The 15,902-nt window shown below is 41.9% G+C and overlaps 1 protein-coding gene across 1 annotated transcript in view; it reads left to right on the top strand.

The window, feature by feature from the left end:
• Positions 1 to 15,902, top strand: part of ANKRD55 (ankyrin repeat domain 55) — a 157,287-nt gene that overhangs the window by 51,032 nt on the left and 90,353 nt on the right. The window contains exons 2-3 of the mRNA XM_030191936.1: positions 9,074 to 9,196; positions 10,295 to 10,422. Of these exons, the coding sequence (XP_030047796.1) occupies positions 9,074 to 9,196; positions 10,295 to 10,422 (251 nt within the window). The remainder of the gene's footprint in view (positions 1 to 9,073; positions 9,197 to 10,294; positions 10,423 to 15,902) is intronic.

Genomic DNA, 15,902 nt, shown 5'->3' with positions numbered 1-15,902 from the left:
TCTGCTCTCCCGGCCATGCTGACTCGAATCTATGGATCATTTATTGGATGACTCACTCGGCTGTCCCCGTCTCTGCCCACTGCTTTGCTGATTTCCTGCACTTCCACGACCCATCTCGTAGTTCTCCCCTGGTACTCTTGGGATGCTGGGTCCTCCAGTCATGATGTGTCCTCAGCGCTGATCCATCTCTTTGCTCCTGCTTTGTCCTCCTTCCTCATGCGAGGTGGGGGCGCCGCCGCAGCTGCTATTCTATCCCAGGCTCCTTGTTCTTCAGTGGCTGTGTGGTATCCCTGGGGCCTCCACCATTGAACTGGCATTAGGGTTCTTCAGCCATGAGTGCACGCCATCCCTGCACCTCGGTACCGTCCGACCCTCGGCTCAATTCGGATGCTGCCTCATTCCTCAGTCGGCCGTACTGCTGCATGGGGTCCACCATAGAGCCATCCCTGGTGGTTGAGGTTCTCTAGCCATGAGTGCACGCCTGGTCCCATGCCTTACCAGCGCATCTGCTCTGTCCGACCCCATCTCGATTGGGAAATGAAGCAAAGTGGTGAGGCAAGACTTCCTTTCGCTGAACCTATATTGACTCTGTCCCATTAAACCCCCGGAACCCTTTTTAAAAATTGGCATTACATTGGCCACCCTCCAATCTTCAGGTACACGGATGATTTTAATGACAGTTTACAGATCACTAACAACAGATCAGGAATTTCATGGGCTCACTGACTCCTCAAGGATGTCTACACATTAAGGTATCCTTAGGAAGGTTCCTCCTTTAATTTCACACACACTTTCACTGGAAGCGCCATGACAGCAGCTCTTCTGAGGAGTCCTCTGCATCCACAACAGGACACTAGAGAGATGAGGCAAACTTCCACCCTCTCCAGCTCCAAACACACAGGAACAGAACTTTTTCTTTCTTGTACCCTTCAGATATAAGGGACAAGACACAGCACATCTCTTCCCCAATCAGAACTCTAGTGAAGGCAGAAGATGGACTTCTGTATCTCATTCCAAGTCTCCATTAATCCTAGTAGAGGAGAGGGATTTTGGATTTAGCTCACAACGTTTTCAGTAGTTGCTTAAGGTGAGTTTCATTCATAGTAACTATTTTCCAGTTTCCAGAGGGTTCACAAATCTAAATTTGTACTGAGACAATGGAGCGTTGAGTGACATGCCCAAGCTAACAAGGAGCAGCAGTGTGATTTAAACCTGGCTCCCCTGGTTCTTAGCCCCTTTAGCTCTAGCCATTAAAATATTCCTCCACTGTATCCCTGGGCTCTACCAGTGTGATCACTGCTGGAGGATGGTACTATGGCAAATTGATTCAGTCCACTCCACACTCACCACTATCCATATATTCTACACAGACCTTAAAAGGAAGCTAGTATTAGGATTTTTCTAAGAAATGCTTTTTGTTTGTCAAACCAATGTACAGAACAATAGAACTATTAAATGCCTAAAATGGGTAGAAAAGACCATGAAATGAGTCTGCAAAAAAAATAAAAAACAGGAAACATCGCGAGCTGCCGTGCATTACAAACTGAAGAACAGTCATTGTTTTGGACTTTTTCTATGAGATTAGTTAAATATTTGCCTGACATTTAAGCATTTTAAGTAAACTGGCATCCAAAACAGTAGATTTTATGACAGCCAACATGAGTGGATGGTAGCCAACCATTAAATTTAGCCAAAAAATACAAAATGTTACATTAGACACAAATGTTTAAGCAGTCTGCATGCAACACAGACATAATACAATGCTTATTATGCATAGGGGAATAATAGAGCACCTGTGCTTCTCACTGGTTTGTGACTGAAGCAAGGAATAGGAATTTTGCAATGCAAGCAAGCATTAGAAGCATACATAAATAAGCAATATAAGCATTAATAGTCCTGTATACAAAATTTTGGAGGTGATAGAGGTCTATAAAATAATGAGTGAAGTGGAACGAGTGGATGTGAAGCGTCTGTTTACACTTTCCAAAAATACTGGGACTAGGGGGCATGTGATGAAGCTACAAAGTAGTAAATTTAAAACGAATCGGAGAAACTTTTTCTTTACTCAACGTGTAATTCTGGAATTCGTTGCCAGAATGAATATGTGGTAAAGGTGGTTAGCTTAGCAGAGTTTTAAAAAGGTTTGGATGGCTTCCTAAAGGAAAAGTCCATAGACCATTATTAAATTGGACTTGGGGAAAATCCACTATTTCTGGGATAAGTGGCATAAAATGTTTTGTACTTTTTGGGGATCTTGCCAGGTATTTGTGACCTGGATTGGCCACTGTTGGAAACAGGATGCTGGGCTTGATGGACCCACAGCTTGGTAAAAGTGTCCCTTAATTTGTGCATACAAATTGAGCACATTCATGTTTGAAGGGATGGATCCTTTATTCCTGAAGAATCTGTCAAGTAAGGAAGGCTAGCAAAAAGTAACATACTCAATCTTTTTTTAAAAAGGAGATAGCCAAACCCTTCTGCTTTGGATGTGAATGAAATAGAACAATACATTTCATTGTTTTTGAAACCATTTGTTGATTTTTATTTTGTGTGTGTACACCTGCTTTTACCTGCTTCGTTGACAGCTCAGCTCAAACAGAACAAGCCTGTACTGGGCTTTCTTTCACAGCTATCTTGCGGTTCCCCTATTTTAATATTTCCCTTCCAATTTAATGTGATCAGGGGCCTCAAACTGCAGATCCCTCCAGAAAGCTGTCAACCCCATGAGGCCAATAGTCAGAGCGATTTAAGCAGGTTGGAGAGGCTCTAGCCTGCTTTAGTTGCCTGTCCCCACTTAACCGCCAATATTTAGTGGCATTAAACCAGGCAGTGCCACTGAATATCACCTCTGAGTGGCCCCCCAAAAAGTGGGCTGGCCAGGGGTGAGCCAGGGGGCGTGTTGGGGAGGAGCCAGGGCTTATGCAGATGCCAGTGATATTCAGCAGAGCCCTGCATAAGCTAAAGCAGGTCAATTTAGGACAACTGTAAAGATGAATATCGGTCCAGGGCCGCATACTGGGTTTTATTATTATTATTTTTTGTTTAAATCCTCTTGAGTCCCTGACACCTCGCATCCCTTCCTTTCCCCCTCCAACCCGCGTCCACAAGCCATTCCCCCCGCAAATGGCACCACTCTCCCCAACTCCCCCAACCCCCCCCCCCCCCTGAGTCCATGTAGTGCCCCCCCCCCCCGGCCTACCTTAATCCCTGGTGATCCAGTGGTGGTCGTTGGGGGCAGCAGCAGAGCCCCTTTGCTCCTGCCCCTCGCGGCACTTTTGCAAAATGGCTGCCACAACCTCTTGTGGCAGCTCTCAGTACTTCATGTGGCAAGTTGCCACAACAGGTCACGGCAGCCATTTTGCAATGGTGCTGCAAGCAGCAGGAGTGAAAGGGCTCTGCCCCTGCCCTCAACAACCACCACTGGACCACCAGGGATTAAGGTAGGCCCAGGGGGCTCTGCTTGGATTCTGAGGGGGAGGGTTGGAGGGAAGTGGCGCTATTTGTTGGGGGGGAGTGGCTTGTAGATGTGGGTTACAAGGGGAGAAGAGGGGATGCGGCGCGTCAGGGGCTCAGGGGGATTTCAATTATAAAAAAAACTCTTATGTGGTTTCGGCTTGAATATAAGCTGCAGTAGCCTGCCCACCCCAAATTGACCCCAGTGTTCAGTGCCAGTGCCCGGACACTGATTGCCACTGGCAGAATATTGAGGGGCAAGTTTCTCCACTAGCTGTCTACTGAGCATTGACAGAGACTCTCCCCCAATTACTCCCCACCTCAACAATATCCCCAGTTCCCGCTGGCAAAAGACTGTCCCAGAAACTGAAACCAGGTTTTGCACGTGGCAGAGTGCAAAACCTAAGCCACTGAGCTACATATGTAGGGCTGGATTCAGTAAATGGCACCAAAATTTGGGTGCCGAAAAAATGAGCACTGTGTGCTTAGTGCTAGGATCCACGCCCAATTTGGGGAGCATGGATTTACACCAATGGAAACCTGGTGTAAATTCTCACACCTAAATTAGGTGCAAATTCCTGCATTCTATAATACTGCGTGCATCTTAAATGAATGCCCCTGACCCCTCTCATGCCCTTCCATGGTCATGTCTCCTTTTCAGTTGCATGCTAAAAACTTTAAGCACACATCTTTATAGAATAGCATCTAGCAAGATGCGCATGTAAATTCAACTTGATGCCAATTAGCACCCATAATAATTGTTAGTGCACAATTACAGACACTAATTGGCTTGTTACTCAATCAGGGGCCCTTTTACAGAGCAGCGGTAACACCAGCACGGGCTCACTGCTCGCTCTTTCGGGACTGCCGCCTGCCTAACGCGGCTGCCAGTGGTAGTCCTGCCCCGAGTGTGTGCCATTTCCGAGGGAAAAAGAACCCCCCCCCCCCCGGAAATGGCTTACATGGCAGTAACCCAGCGGTAATCGGGCATCGCCACATGTTGCCCAGTTACTGCCGGGTTAATGCAGGAGCCCTTATCGCCACCTCAGTGAGTGGTGGTAAGGGCTCCCCATCACATGGTCATGCGGTAAGAGGTCTCTTACCACATGGCCATGTGTGCTGGGGGCTTTTTTAACTGCTACGGTAAAAAGGGCCCTTGTGCGCGGGAAAAATGGCCCCCGCCACCAGTGCAGGGTCCTTTTTCCCGCAGCTTGGTAAAAGTGCCCCTTAAATTGCACATACAAATTGGGCACATGCCCAATTTTGGTACGCAGTTTTAAGTGTCATTTATAGAATTTGGGGGATAATACAGGTGTCCTACTAGATTAGGTTTAAAAGATAAGCAAAAAATATATACATATTTTCTTGGTTATTTTTTTAAATTTTTTGCTATTTATTTAAAAATGAGATAAGGAGTATTGTGCTACCAATTAGCAGTGCACTGAATGTGAAGAAGCCTATTCAATTCTCGTGGGCTTCTTCACATTCAGAACACGCTAATTGGTAGCACTGCTTTGTAAAACAAGCCCATTGAGTCTTCTCAATTATTGTAAGGCTATTTCAACCTTTATTTTAATGTACTATTTAAAAAAAAGGTTGCAACTATTCTAGAGGGATTATAGTTTACAGATAAAGGGGTCCTTTTACTAAGCTATGGTAAAAAGTGGCCTTAGTGCACCCTTACACGGGTATTTCCTGCAGCAGTAAAATGGTCAATTTTCTATTTTTTTTTGGATTACCAGCCATGCACTAATGTCTCCATTAGCACGCAGCCATTAAAAAATATTACTTCATATGCTGTTACCATCACCCATTTTGTACGCGGAAAGGGCTCATGTTCTAATTCTGCAGTAATCAGTTAGCATGCACTAATGTAGATGCACTTACTGATTAGCAAAGAAACATCCACTCTCCACCCCCTAGACAAGCCCCCTCAACCACAAAATAAAAAATAATTTTTAGCACATGACTAGCGCACATAGATTCGGGAACTACCACAGGACACCTGAGCGTGTCCCACAGTAAGTCCTTTTAGGCCAGAGTAAGCATACGCTAGTGCTTACTGCAGCTTAGTAAAATGACCCCAATGTTTGTTGTTTTCCCTTGTTTAAATTAGCTTAATATTCACAGCTTGGTAGCTGTGTCATAACATGTTCTACTTGCAAGCAAAAAACTGTGAATAATAACAATGACTCAGAAATTAAAGCATTTTAAGATAAATTCACAGTTTAACAGCTGTCTTACAGCACTCGTAATACAACTTATCAGTGTGGAAGACTTCACTAGGAAGGACATACTGCCTTGCAGTGTTTTGTTTTATATTGTTTTAAGTAATGGCTTACCAGACTCTGAAAAATTAAATTACATTACATCTAGTCTTATATTCCACCAATACCTTGTCAGTTCTAGGTGGATTGCTACATTAAGAAGCTAGAACCACATGTCTAGGAATTACAATACTATTAAGCAAATAACTATAAAATTGATTTTTAAAAAAACATCAAGGATTACTAGTCAAACCAAATTTGTAAAACAAATGAGTTTTTAGCATTTTCCGAAATTTCAAGTAATTTCTACAGAATCTTGTGGTAATAGGTAGGGATTTCCAAATTGCCACCATCTGATATGATAGAGAAGCAGAAAACTGTTTCACAGACTTCAACTTACGAACTGTGGGGAAACGTAACATAAAAGTATTGTGAGTGTTTTTTGAACCATGAAGCAGAATAATTAAATCAGATTGACAAACTGTTGCAGCATGCGGATCTGTACCAGCAGCTCTTTTTCTTTTTAGTGCTCAAAACCGCTATGAGAAGTTGCTGCAGGTTTGAAGGGGGGGCAGGCCGGGTTGCAGGTTTAAAGCAGGAATCGTGGAGCCGGGAGCGGGCCATGGGAGGTGGGAGAGCCCAAGGAGGTTAGGTTAAAAACAGGAGATCTATGAGCTTCTCTATACACATTGTCATTCATTATTGTTGGTAGTATTTTTATTTGATTTCACTTATATTTTTAATGCGGATATACGCAGAGGAAGTATTGGTTTAATCGGTTAGAGTAGTAATTCTAAATTTTAAATCATTGTGTCATTTGGAGGAGTTGGTTATAGGGACTCCCTGTATTCATTAAGAGGCCATCAAAACAGACAACATGTTATGAGAACCAGGATCTTCACAATCAGACTTACCATTTATAAGTACAATTTTTAAAAAATAATAATTAGGTTGAAACCTAGGAGTATTTAACATTTTTTTCCTGTGCCTACATCAAAAGAAAAAGATGGCATGTAGGAACTTGCTCATTTTGTTTTGTGGATTGCAGGGGTATATTATAAAAATGCACTTGCCTATTTGTATTACTACTATTTCAAAGAGAGGTATTGAATAATGAGGGAAGGGCTTCCTTCATACAGAAGTTCTGTCCAGAGTCAGTCTCAATGTGCCAACATTGTCCAGTTCAGCATACTATTAGCTGCCAAGTTCATACAAAGTTAATTATGTTCAATGGAAAATAAATCTGTGGCTCAGGCTGCTTGCTATGTGAATATTCTATCACTGTTTCATTATTGCTACCAATAGAAATCAAACAAAATAAAACATGGAAAAGAAAATAAGATGATACCTTTTTTATTGGACATAACTTAATACATTTCTTGATTAGCTTTCGAAGGTTGCCCTTCTTCGTCAGATCCGAAATAAGCAAATGTGCTAGCTGACAGTGTATATAAGTGAAAACATTCAAGCATTACTATGACAGTCTGACAAGGTGGGAGGATGGGGATGGGTAGGAGGTATGCATGGGGACATCAAAGCATATCATTGATATTCTAACAGGATAGGTGTGGATAGGTGAGGGGAGGGTGATCAACAGAGAAATACAGCTTTATGGTTTATAATGGGCTAGGAACCCCAGAACCTTGTTACGTCCTTTCTGTTGGGTGTTAAAATATTCATCATTCGACTTCAAAGGTCTTACGTTCTTGTATGGTTTTAAAGTTACCTTTCAGGATTCTCACTGTGAAGTCACTGGTACAGTGTCCTGGTCCTGTAAAATGCTGACCAACAGGGGTGGGAGCCCTACTGGCACCAGTATTGTTCATGTGATGTCTATGTAAATTGAATCTTGTCTTAAGCATCTGGCCTGTTTCTCCAATATAGCATCCTTCGTTACATTTTTTACACTGAATGATATATACCACATTGGAAGATGAGCAAGTGAAAGATTCCTTTATGTTGAATATCTTCCTTTGTGGATGACTGTGGGGTCCTGTGAAATGTTTTGGCATAGTTTGCAACTGGATAAATTACAGGGAAGTGTGCCCTTCTGTTCCTTTTCAGTCTGTGATGGAAGTTTACTTCTGATTAGCTTGTGTTTTAAGTTGGGTGGCTACCAATAATTGAGTGCTACCAATAATTACTTATTAAGGACATTTGCTTTAAACTTTGTTTTGTTTATCCATTCCTGATATGCACATGGTATTGCTTTTTAAACCCAAAGGTGAATGCTAAGGGTGGTTGAATAATTAGTTATAAACTGTGTTTCTGACTTTACTTGTTTTGGACTGCTTTGGGTCCTGCTGATTTGTACATCTGCTGTCTGGAATTTTGGAAATGAGAAAATAATTAAGTTTTAGATGTACTCTGTAGAAGTTGTTGACTTTTGCAATATGTGTATGGATGCCCACAAGAAAATCTCACTCATTGGCTTTCAATCTCCAGAACACCAGTAGTAAATCTCCGGCTTTGAGATGGGCCACCCTTGGCATCTCTGAACTCCTTTACCTTTACTGGCAGGGATACCAAGCCCCGCAAGCCAAATAAATGGACTGCCACTGCTCCTCGTTGCTTGTTTCTGGTTCTGAGCAGCATGCCAGTACTTCTCAAGCAAGTATGCGTGAGAATTCATAGCATGCTGCCCAAAACCAGAAACAAGCAGCGGGGAGTGGCGATAGTCCATTTATTTGGCTGGTAGGGCTCAGCATCCCTGTCAGCAAAGGTATCCCGTGTGCCTGCATTGAGGGGGGGAAGGGAGTGGAATGTGTTGCCACCCTAGTCCACCTCAGAGCCCCCCCCAAATTGCAGGGCTGGCAATGCCCGGAGAGAGAACCCGTTGTTAAAAATTTCCCAGCATACCACTGGGTATTACATTATCATTCAGGCCATGTCACTGGGTGAGGCTACATTTAAATGAATCTTAGATTTAAAGTTGAAGAAAAGCTTAGTGAGTGAATATATCTGCTCAGTGGTAGGATATGCAGTGAAGCACAGAAATTATTTAAAAATAAATATGTTTCAAATGTGGTTTGGACTTTGGAGAGTCCTGAACACTAATTGGATGGATGATTTCCAGTGCATAGATAATGACAGGAGATAAAAGATCCCAAACAAAAGATTTGGTCAGAGGAAAAATGAGATATGCTGGTTTGACTCCAGTGCAGTGATGGAGATATGGTTCTAATACCCCTATAGAGTTTCCTAAGAAAATTAAGAACACATCTCCACGCATATAGTGGGGTAAGCACTTTTTACATAATCTTAAAGTGAATATCGTAGTGTTATACTACAATTCACCATTTCTTTTTCTTCTTAGAATATTTATCTGTTTTTTTCTTTCTTTATGTCTGCAGGTGATTCTGCAGAAGAAATTGATTTGACTGTGGTTTATCAAGCAGCAGCAAATGGAGATGTGAACACCTTAACAGAAGTGATTCGTGAAGATCCTTCAATATTAGAATATTGTGATAGTGAAGGTATGAGGACGATATCGTACATCAAATCACAGCTGCCAGTATTATATAAGTGAATGCCTGCCTTCTTTATCTATATTTTCTATTATCTCCCTCCACCTGAGAGGTCTTGTCCAAAATGACCAAATGCAAGACGCACAGCTAGAACTACATTAGAGAAGGAAATGAGTGGACCTGAAAATACAGAGCTGCTTTCTCTCCTCCGTTGTCTTTCCCGCACTTCTTTTCTCTCCTTTCCTTCTCTCTCCTCCTCCTTACGTGCCTCTGTCCATCTCTTCTTTATTCATGCAGCAGAATGTCATGCTGAAGCAGCCAAACACTTCCATTTTCTCTTTAAAACTTCCTCTGGCCAGACTGTGGATTTATATCATGTGCAATCGGTGCTTAAGAACTTTGCTGGAATGTGTAATACATTTAAGAACATAAGAACAGCCATATTGGGTCAGACCAATAGTCCATCTATCCCAGTGTTCTCTTTCCAACAGTGGCCAATCCAGATCACAAGTATCTGACAGAATCCTAAATAGTAGCAACATTCCATGTTATAAATCCAAAGGCAAGCAGTGGCTTCCCCCATGTCCCTCTCAATAACAGACTATAGACTTTTCCTCCAGGAACTTGTCCAAACCTTTTTTTTAACCCAGATATGCTAACTGCTGTAAACACATCCTCTGGCAATGAGTTCCAGAACTTACTATTTGTTGAGTGAAAAATATTTCTCCAATTAGTTTTAAAAGTATTACCATATAGTTGCAAAAATAAGTGCATGGCTTATTGGCTAATGATATCTTTAAAGTACTGATTATTCATTTGCATATCTTTTTGTCCATTAGCATCTGTATATATAGTAATGCTTCTTATTCGCAGGCCATCAGTCATGCAAGCTAGAACAGTGTAGCATGCATTCAAACGTTTAGCAAGCGTTAGTGAATTGACCCCATGATGTAGAAAGTAAATGTTACACAGCTATGTACTGTAAAACTAATATTTCATTAGTTTTCATGCTTTGTACGTTTACCAGAAAAATCACTACTTACATATATTCTTTCCTTAAAGTGGACAAATTGATATTATAAAAAGATATCTAAATGTTTTTTCAAGGCTGTACACCTTTGATGCATGCTGTTTCCGGGCGACAAGTGGATACAGTGAAGTTGTTACTGAAGATGGGAGCTAATATTAATACTCAAGATGCCTGTGGAAGAACAGCTTATCTCTGGCACTATCTGGTATAAAGCTTTCTCTTAGTTATTGAGAGAGAAAAAAACAGGGCAATGAAAAGGTAGAAAAAAAAAGAGGAATGAAGAGCTGGAGAGATTTGTTTTGCAGGATGAAGTACTTTCTTTGTGATGTTCTCATTATAATGTGATCCTTGTCTGAGCTGCTTTTCCTAGACTTCACTTCAGTAGGAGATATGATGCACAGCAAGTACCACAATAGAAAGTCCAAATCAAGCACTGAAAATGTAGAAATCACAGCCTAAGAAAGCTCTTATCATTAGAACGTTTCAGTATAAGCAGCATCTTGTTTTTCTTTCCATGTCTTTTGTTACACTGGGTTTTACCCTTTGATCCATATGGCAGATTATGATTTGAGCATTTTCATTACCAGTTTTACAACAGCTGGCTTTCATATGAAACACAAGGCTCCTGAAATACTCAAATATTTGCTGAACGTATTGATATGGTGCAGAGTCATCAAATGTTCACTCCCTTTCTTTTGACTCTATTCATGTTCTCTGTTCATATAAAGTATGTAGTTCTCATCAGTACAACACATCAACAATATCATATTAACTGAAATATTTTTTAAAAACATAAAAGCATTAAGAGCATTATAGTACATGCAATACATCAAATAGTTTTAGAAATCCTATTTGTACATATCAGCAAATTATATTTATTATTTTTATTTTACTCAAGGCGGTGTATAGCAAGAATAAGTCAAACATGAGCAATAGACAATTACAGCAGTAAAAATATTCAAACAACACAAGTATGAGCATGTAGTATGCTACATTACAATATCAACACAATATTCAATAAAACATTTAATAGAGAGCCTGGGTGTAAACAAAGATAGAACATATAGGGGGTCTTTTACTAAAGATTAGTTCGAGCTATCTGCAGCAGGACCCATTTTTATTTCTACGGGCCCTACTGCAGATAACTCAAGCTAATCTTTAGTAAACGACCCTCATAGATAGATAAGATAGAGTAACAGGAGTAAGAAAATAAGTGATAGAAGCTGCTCTTGAAGGTTGCTTGGATTTGGGGGATCAGAGTAAGTGTTGACGAGCTATATTCCAAGGTTCCTGACTTGTGATTTGAGGAGGAGTTCTTATTTCCCAAATGAATTTTGAAGTCAGGTATTTCCCCACTTGTGTTAGGGACCATAGAAGCTCACTTTTACTTGGGTTCAAGCAAAGTTTGTTGTTTTTAGCCCATTCTTGAATTGATGTTAGACAGGTAGTCAGTTTATTCAGGGCTGTGGGTAAGTCAGGTTCAATGGGTATAAGTAGCTGCACATCATCCGCATAGATGTAGAACTGAGTGTCCATTGACCGAATCAGCTCAGCTAGTGGCTTGAGGTAGATTTTGAACAGAATAGGTGACAGTATCAATCCATGTGGTACCCCACAGGTCAGTGCCCATGGTGGTGATGAGGTGTTGCCGAACACTATGGACTGTTGCCTGTCTGATAGATAGGATCTGAACCAGGCAAGTACTGTTCCACTGATACCTGTTTCTGCTAGTCATGCTAGCATAATATCATGATTCATAGTGTCAAAAGCTGCTGAGAAATCTAGTGGTACCAACACCGAGGCAAATCCCCTGTCTCGGTTTCTGTGAAGATCATCCAATAGAGATAAAGGACTGTTTCTGTTCTATAACTGGATATGAGTCCAGATTGACAAGGATCTAGCCAGTTTCTTCTAGCCAATCACTGAGTTGATCACAGACTGTTTGTTCTTTAAAATGGGATGTTGGATACTAGCTGGTAATTTTCAAGTTTGTCCTGGTCAAGGTTATTCTTCTTTAGCAAAGGACGCACCAGTGTTCTTTTTAATGCTGTTGGTAGTTGCCCGTTAGACAGAGATGAGTTCACGATTTTTTTGACAACTTCTATGAGGTCCCTGATTGCAGTGGCATACCAAGGGCGGGGCGGTGGGGGGTGGTCTGCCCCAGGTGCAAATCAACGGGGGTGGGGGGGTGTGCTCCGCTCCCGCTGCTCCAGTCCCCCCATTTGGGCCATCATCCCTGCCTCTCTTCTGGCTGGTTCCGTGCCTTCTTTTTGCTCCACCCCTGCCAGACTGCCACTGCTATTGCCTCTCCTCTGGCTGGACGGTTCCGCACCTTCCTCTAGCAGGATGGAAGGGCAGAGACAAAGAGGGCAGATCCAGGATGGAAGCGAGAGAGAGAGAGAGGGCATACCATGGTTGGAAGGGGGAAAGAGAGGACAGACAGGGGCATACAGTGGATGGAATGGGCAGAGACAGAGAGAGCAGACAGTAAATGGAAGGGAAAGAGGTGCAGACGCTGGATGGAGGGGGCAGGAAGAGAGAGGGCAGATACTGGATTGCAGGGGCAGGGAGAGAGAGAAGGCAGACACTGGATGGAAGGGGCAGATGGTGGATAGAAGGGAGAGAGTGAAGAGAAGATGAGGAAAGCAGAAACCAGTGATAGCAAAGGTAGATAAAATATTTTTATTTTTTCTGCTTAGGTACTTAAAGTACTATTGTAGCTGTGTTAATACATGTTTATAAATAGAAAATGGAAATAAGGTAATTTTTTATTGGACTAATTTTAATACATTTTGACTAATGTTCAGAGACCAAAACCCCCTTCCTCAGGTCAGGACAGGATACTGTAATAGCAATATATTGTATTGACCTGAGGAAGGAGGTTTTGGCCTCTGAAAGCTAAATGTATTAGTCCAATAAAATGGTATTGTCTTGTTTTCCTTATTTGTTTTATTTCTATTTGTTAATTGTAAAGTGGGGATTGGTATTTGCTAGTTTTTTCAAATTTACATCTGCTATTTTTATATAGTAGTAGGGGAGATACATCACTATCACTGTTTCTGTGGTGTTGCATTGTATGCAGACTCTGGCTTCTTGGGGGTTCAGTTTAATTGTTGTCTAAATATTTCTATTGTTAGTTTATATTTTATTTAAAATTTGCTATACTGCTAATGCTCACTAGCAGCGTTCACAATGATTAAAACCAGTTTGTGGTTACTTATTCTATTGTGGATTAGGGTGTATCTGTGTCTGTGAAAAAGACATGGTTTTCTGTTGGCACTGACTATGCAGGATCGACGATCTGTACTGTTCTGGCTGGTTTAGTTTTACAATAGATGCTTGATGTTCTACTGCTCACTGCAATGTTTAGGATGCTGCCTTTTCCTAGGTACACTCTTTTGTGACTCATAGAAGTTACTGCTTAAAATATGGTAGAATTGTTCTGTAGGTCCTGAATGACATTGTTGTGTTTTGTATTCGCAGTATGTATAATACTGGATTTTGGAGGGGAGTGTTAAAAAATGTTCGGCCTTGAGTGTCAAATACCCTATGTACGCCACTGCCTGATTGCCTGTTGCACTATCTTTGAAGGGCAGGGGTTGAGGGAACAGGTAGTTGGTCGAAGGTCTCTTAGGCGTTTGTCCTCTGTTATTGGGTTAAGAGAGTCCCAGATGTCTGTGTCAGGAGGAGGTGAGTTTGTGCGCTCTTAGTTAGCTGATTGGAGACTGGGTGGGACTGTCTGTAAATCCTGGTGGAGACTTAATTTTGTTACAAAAGTATACAGCAAAATCATTGCAGTTCAGTTGTGACTGGGCAGGCTGGTTCTGATGTGGGGGTTGCAGTAGAATGTTTACTATGCTGAACAGGTGCTTGGTTGATTTGGCAGCCTGTTCAATGCACTGTATTTTGCCTGCTGTTAAGCTTGGTGGTACTTTGTCATGAGATTCCTACAATTTAACCTGTCCTCATCCAGGCGAGATTTACGCCATCTCCTTTCCAGTTTCTGTTCTTCACGCTTAAGGGTCTAAAGTTCTGGAGAAAACTAAGGTGAGCATTTTTGAGTGGAGCATAGGACCTTTTTAGTGGTGCCATTTTGGTCTAAGGTCTTAGCTAAGTATCAACCTGTTCTGACACTTTTCATCCACGAGTGGATAGTCCAAGACCTCTAGAAAATTCTCAGCTGTCAGCTTTTCTCGTCTCTGATCTCCTTCCAAAACTCTAGGAGGTGCCATTTGTTTCAGGTGGTCACATAGTGAAAACATAATTAGAAAATGGTCTGTCCATCATAGGGGTGTTATCTCAATACTGCTATCTCGGTATTCTAGGATATCATCTGGGATAGGATACCAAGTGTAACTGAATGTAACTCACCTTGAGCTACTACTGAAAAGGTGTGAGCAAAATCCAAAATAAATAAATAAACCCCATTGTAGAATACCAAATCTAGTATGTGTGTCATGACTCTTGGAGCTTGGTAATTAGAAGCCCCAATATCATGGAGTATAACCCTGGCACAGCAATCACCTGAAGTCTCTATTATTTTATGAAGTCTCTTTTATTGAATAAATCACAGATAATTTACTCACAGATAGATGTTCAGGATACAGAGACTTCTTAATCTGGAGGTTGTGGGAGGTGGAGATCTGAAGAGAGGTAGTTGTATTGCAGGGGGAGGGGAAGGTAGTTGAACAGGTAGAAATAGTCCAAAGCTGGGTGACTGGAAGTGCGATATCTCATTTGGAAGAAGATATTCTCAGGGTAAAAACCAGGTTCTTTACAGGGAGTTCTCAGCAGGACAGAGCTGTGTGGAGCCATATGGTGTTAGCTCCATGTCCCTGGCCATAATGGTGAAAGAAGCCCCGCATGGCTGAAAGGACAAAGAAGTGGTGGGGCTTCACACAGGGAGGAGCAGATAGAGACCAATGGGGACAGAGCCTGCCATCGGATAGCAAGGGTAGTCTAGGATAGGAGGGAAAAGGTCATACCTGGCTGACCTCTGAGGACAGTAGTTAAGACTGAACAGGAAGACAAAAGAGCCAAGCTTGGCAGAGAGAGATGGAAGGTCTGGGCGGCCTCACAACCAGTGGTAACAGTTCTTACACAGCCAAACAAGTGTGGTTGCACTGCCTGTGAACTACATTACCCACAGTGCATTGCTCATGTATTTTTCCAGTGGAAACTGCAGCAATGATAGTCCTTGGGACTGAGAATAACAGTAAAGGCATTACACACATTTTAGGATCACGTTATAAACTAGTGCGAAGCTGTCAGAGGACAGAACAATGTGACCCTTTTCATGGGTTGGTGAATTGATCACCTGTGTGAATCCTAGTGGTATGATCGTGTCCAGGAAGACGGCTATGGTGGTACCTGGGGTTTCAATGTGTAGATTGAAATCTCCCATGATCACCATCCTAGGATAATTCAGGGTCACTTGTGTAATCAGATCAAGGAGTTCTTGCACAGAAAATGTGTTGTTACGAGGTGATTGGTATATCATGAGCAGGCAGATTGGTTTCTCCCTTTCTAGCTGAATTAAAAGAGATTCTGATTAATTTAGCTGGGGGATGGCGATTCAGCACACCTTGATTGTATTCCAAATCAAGACTGCTACCCCTTCATCCCGTCTTCCTGGACTTTGTTGATGTTGGATGTTGAAACCTGTTGGGAATAGTTCAGCCAGTG

Source organism: Microcaecilia unicolor, chromosome 2 (genome assembly GCF_901765095.1).
Source record: "Microcaecilia unicolor chromosome 2, aMicUni1.1, whole genome shotgun sequence".
Classification (NCBI taxonomy): Eukaryota; Metazoa; Chordata; class Amphibia; order Gymnophiona; family Siphonopidae; genus Microcaecilia; species Microcaecilia unicolor.
Note: the sequence above shows the minus strand (reverse complement) of the source record. Positions and strands in the feature narration are given on the sequence as shown.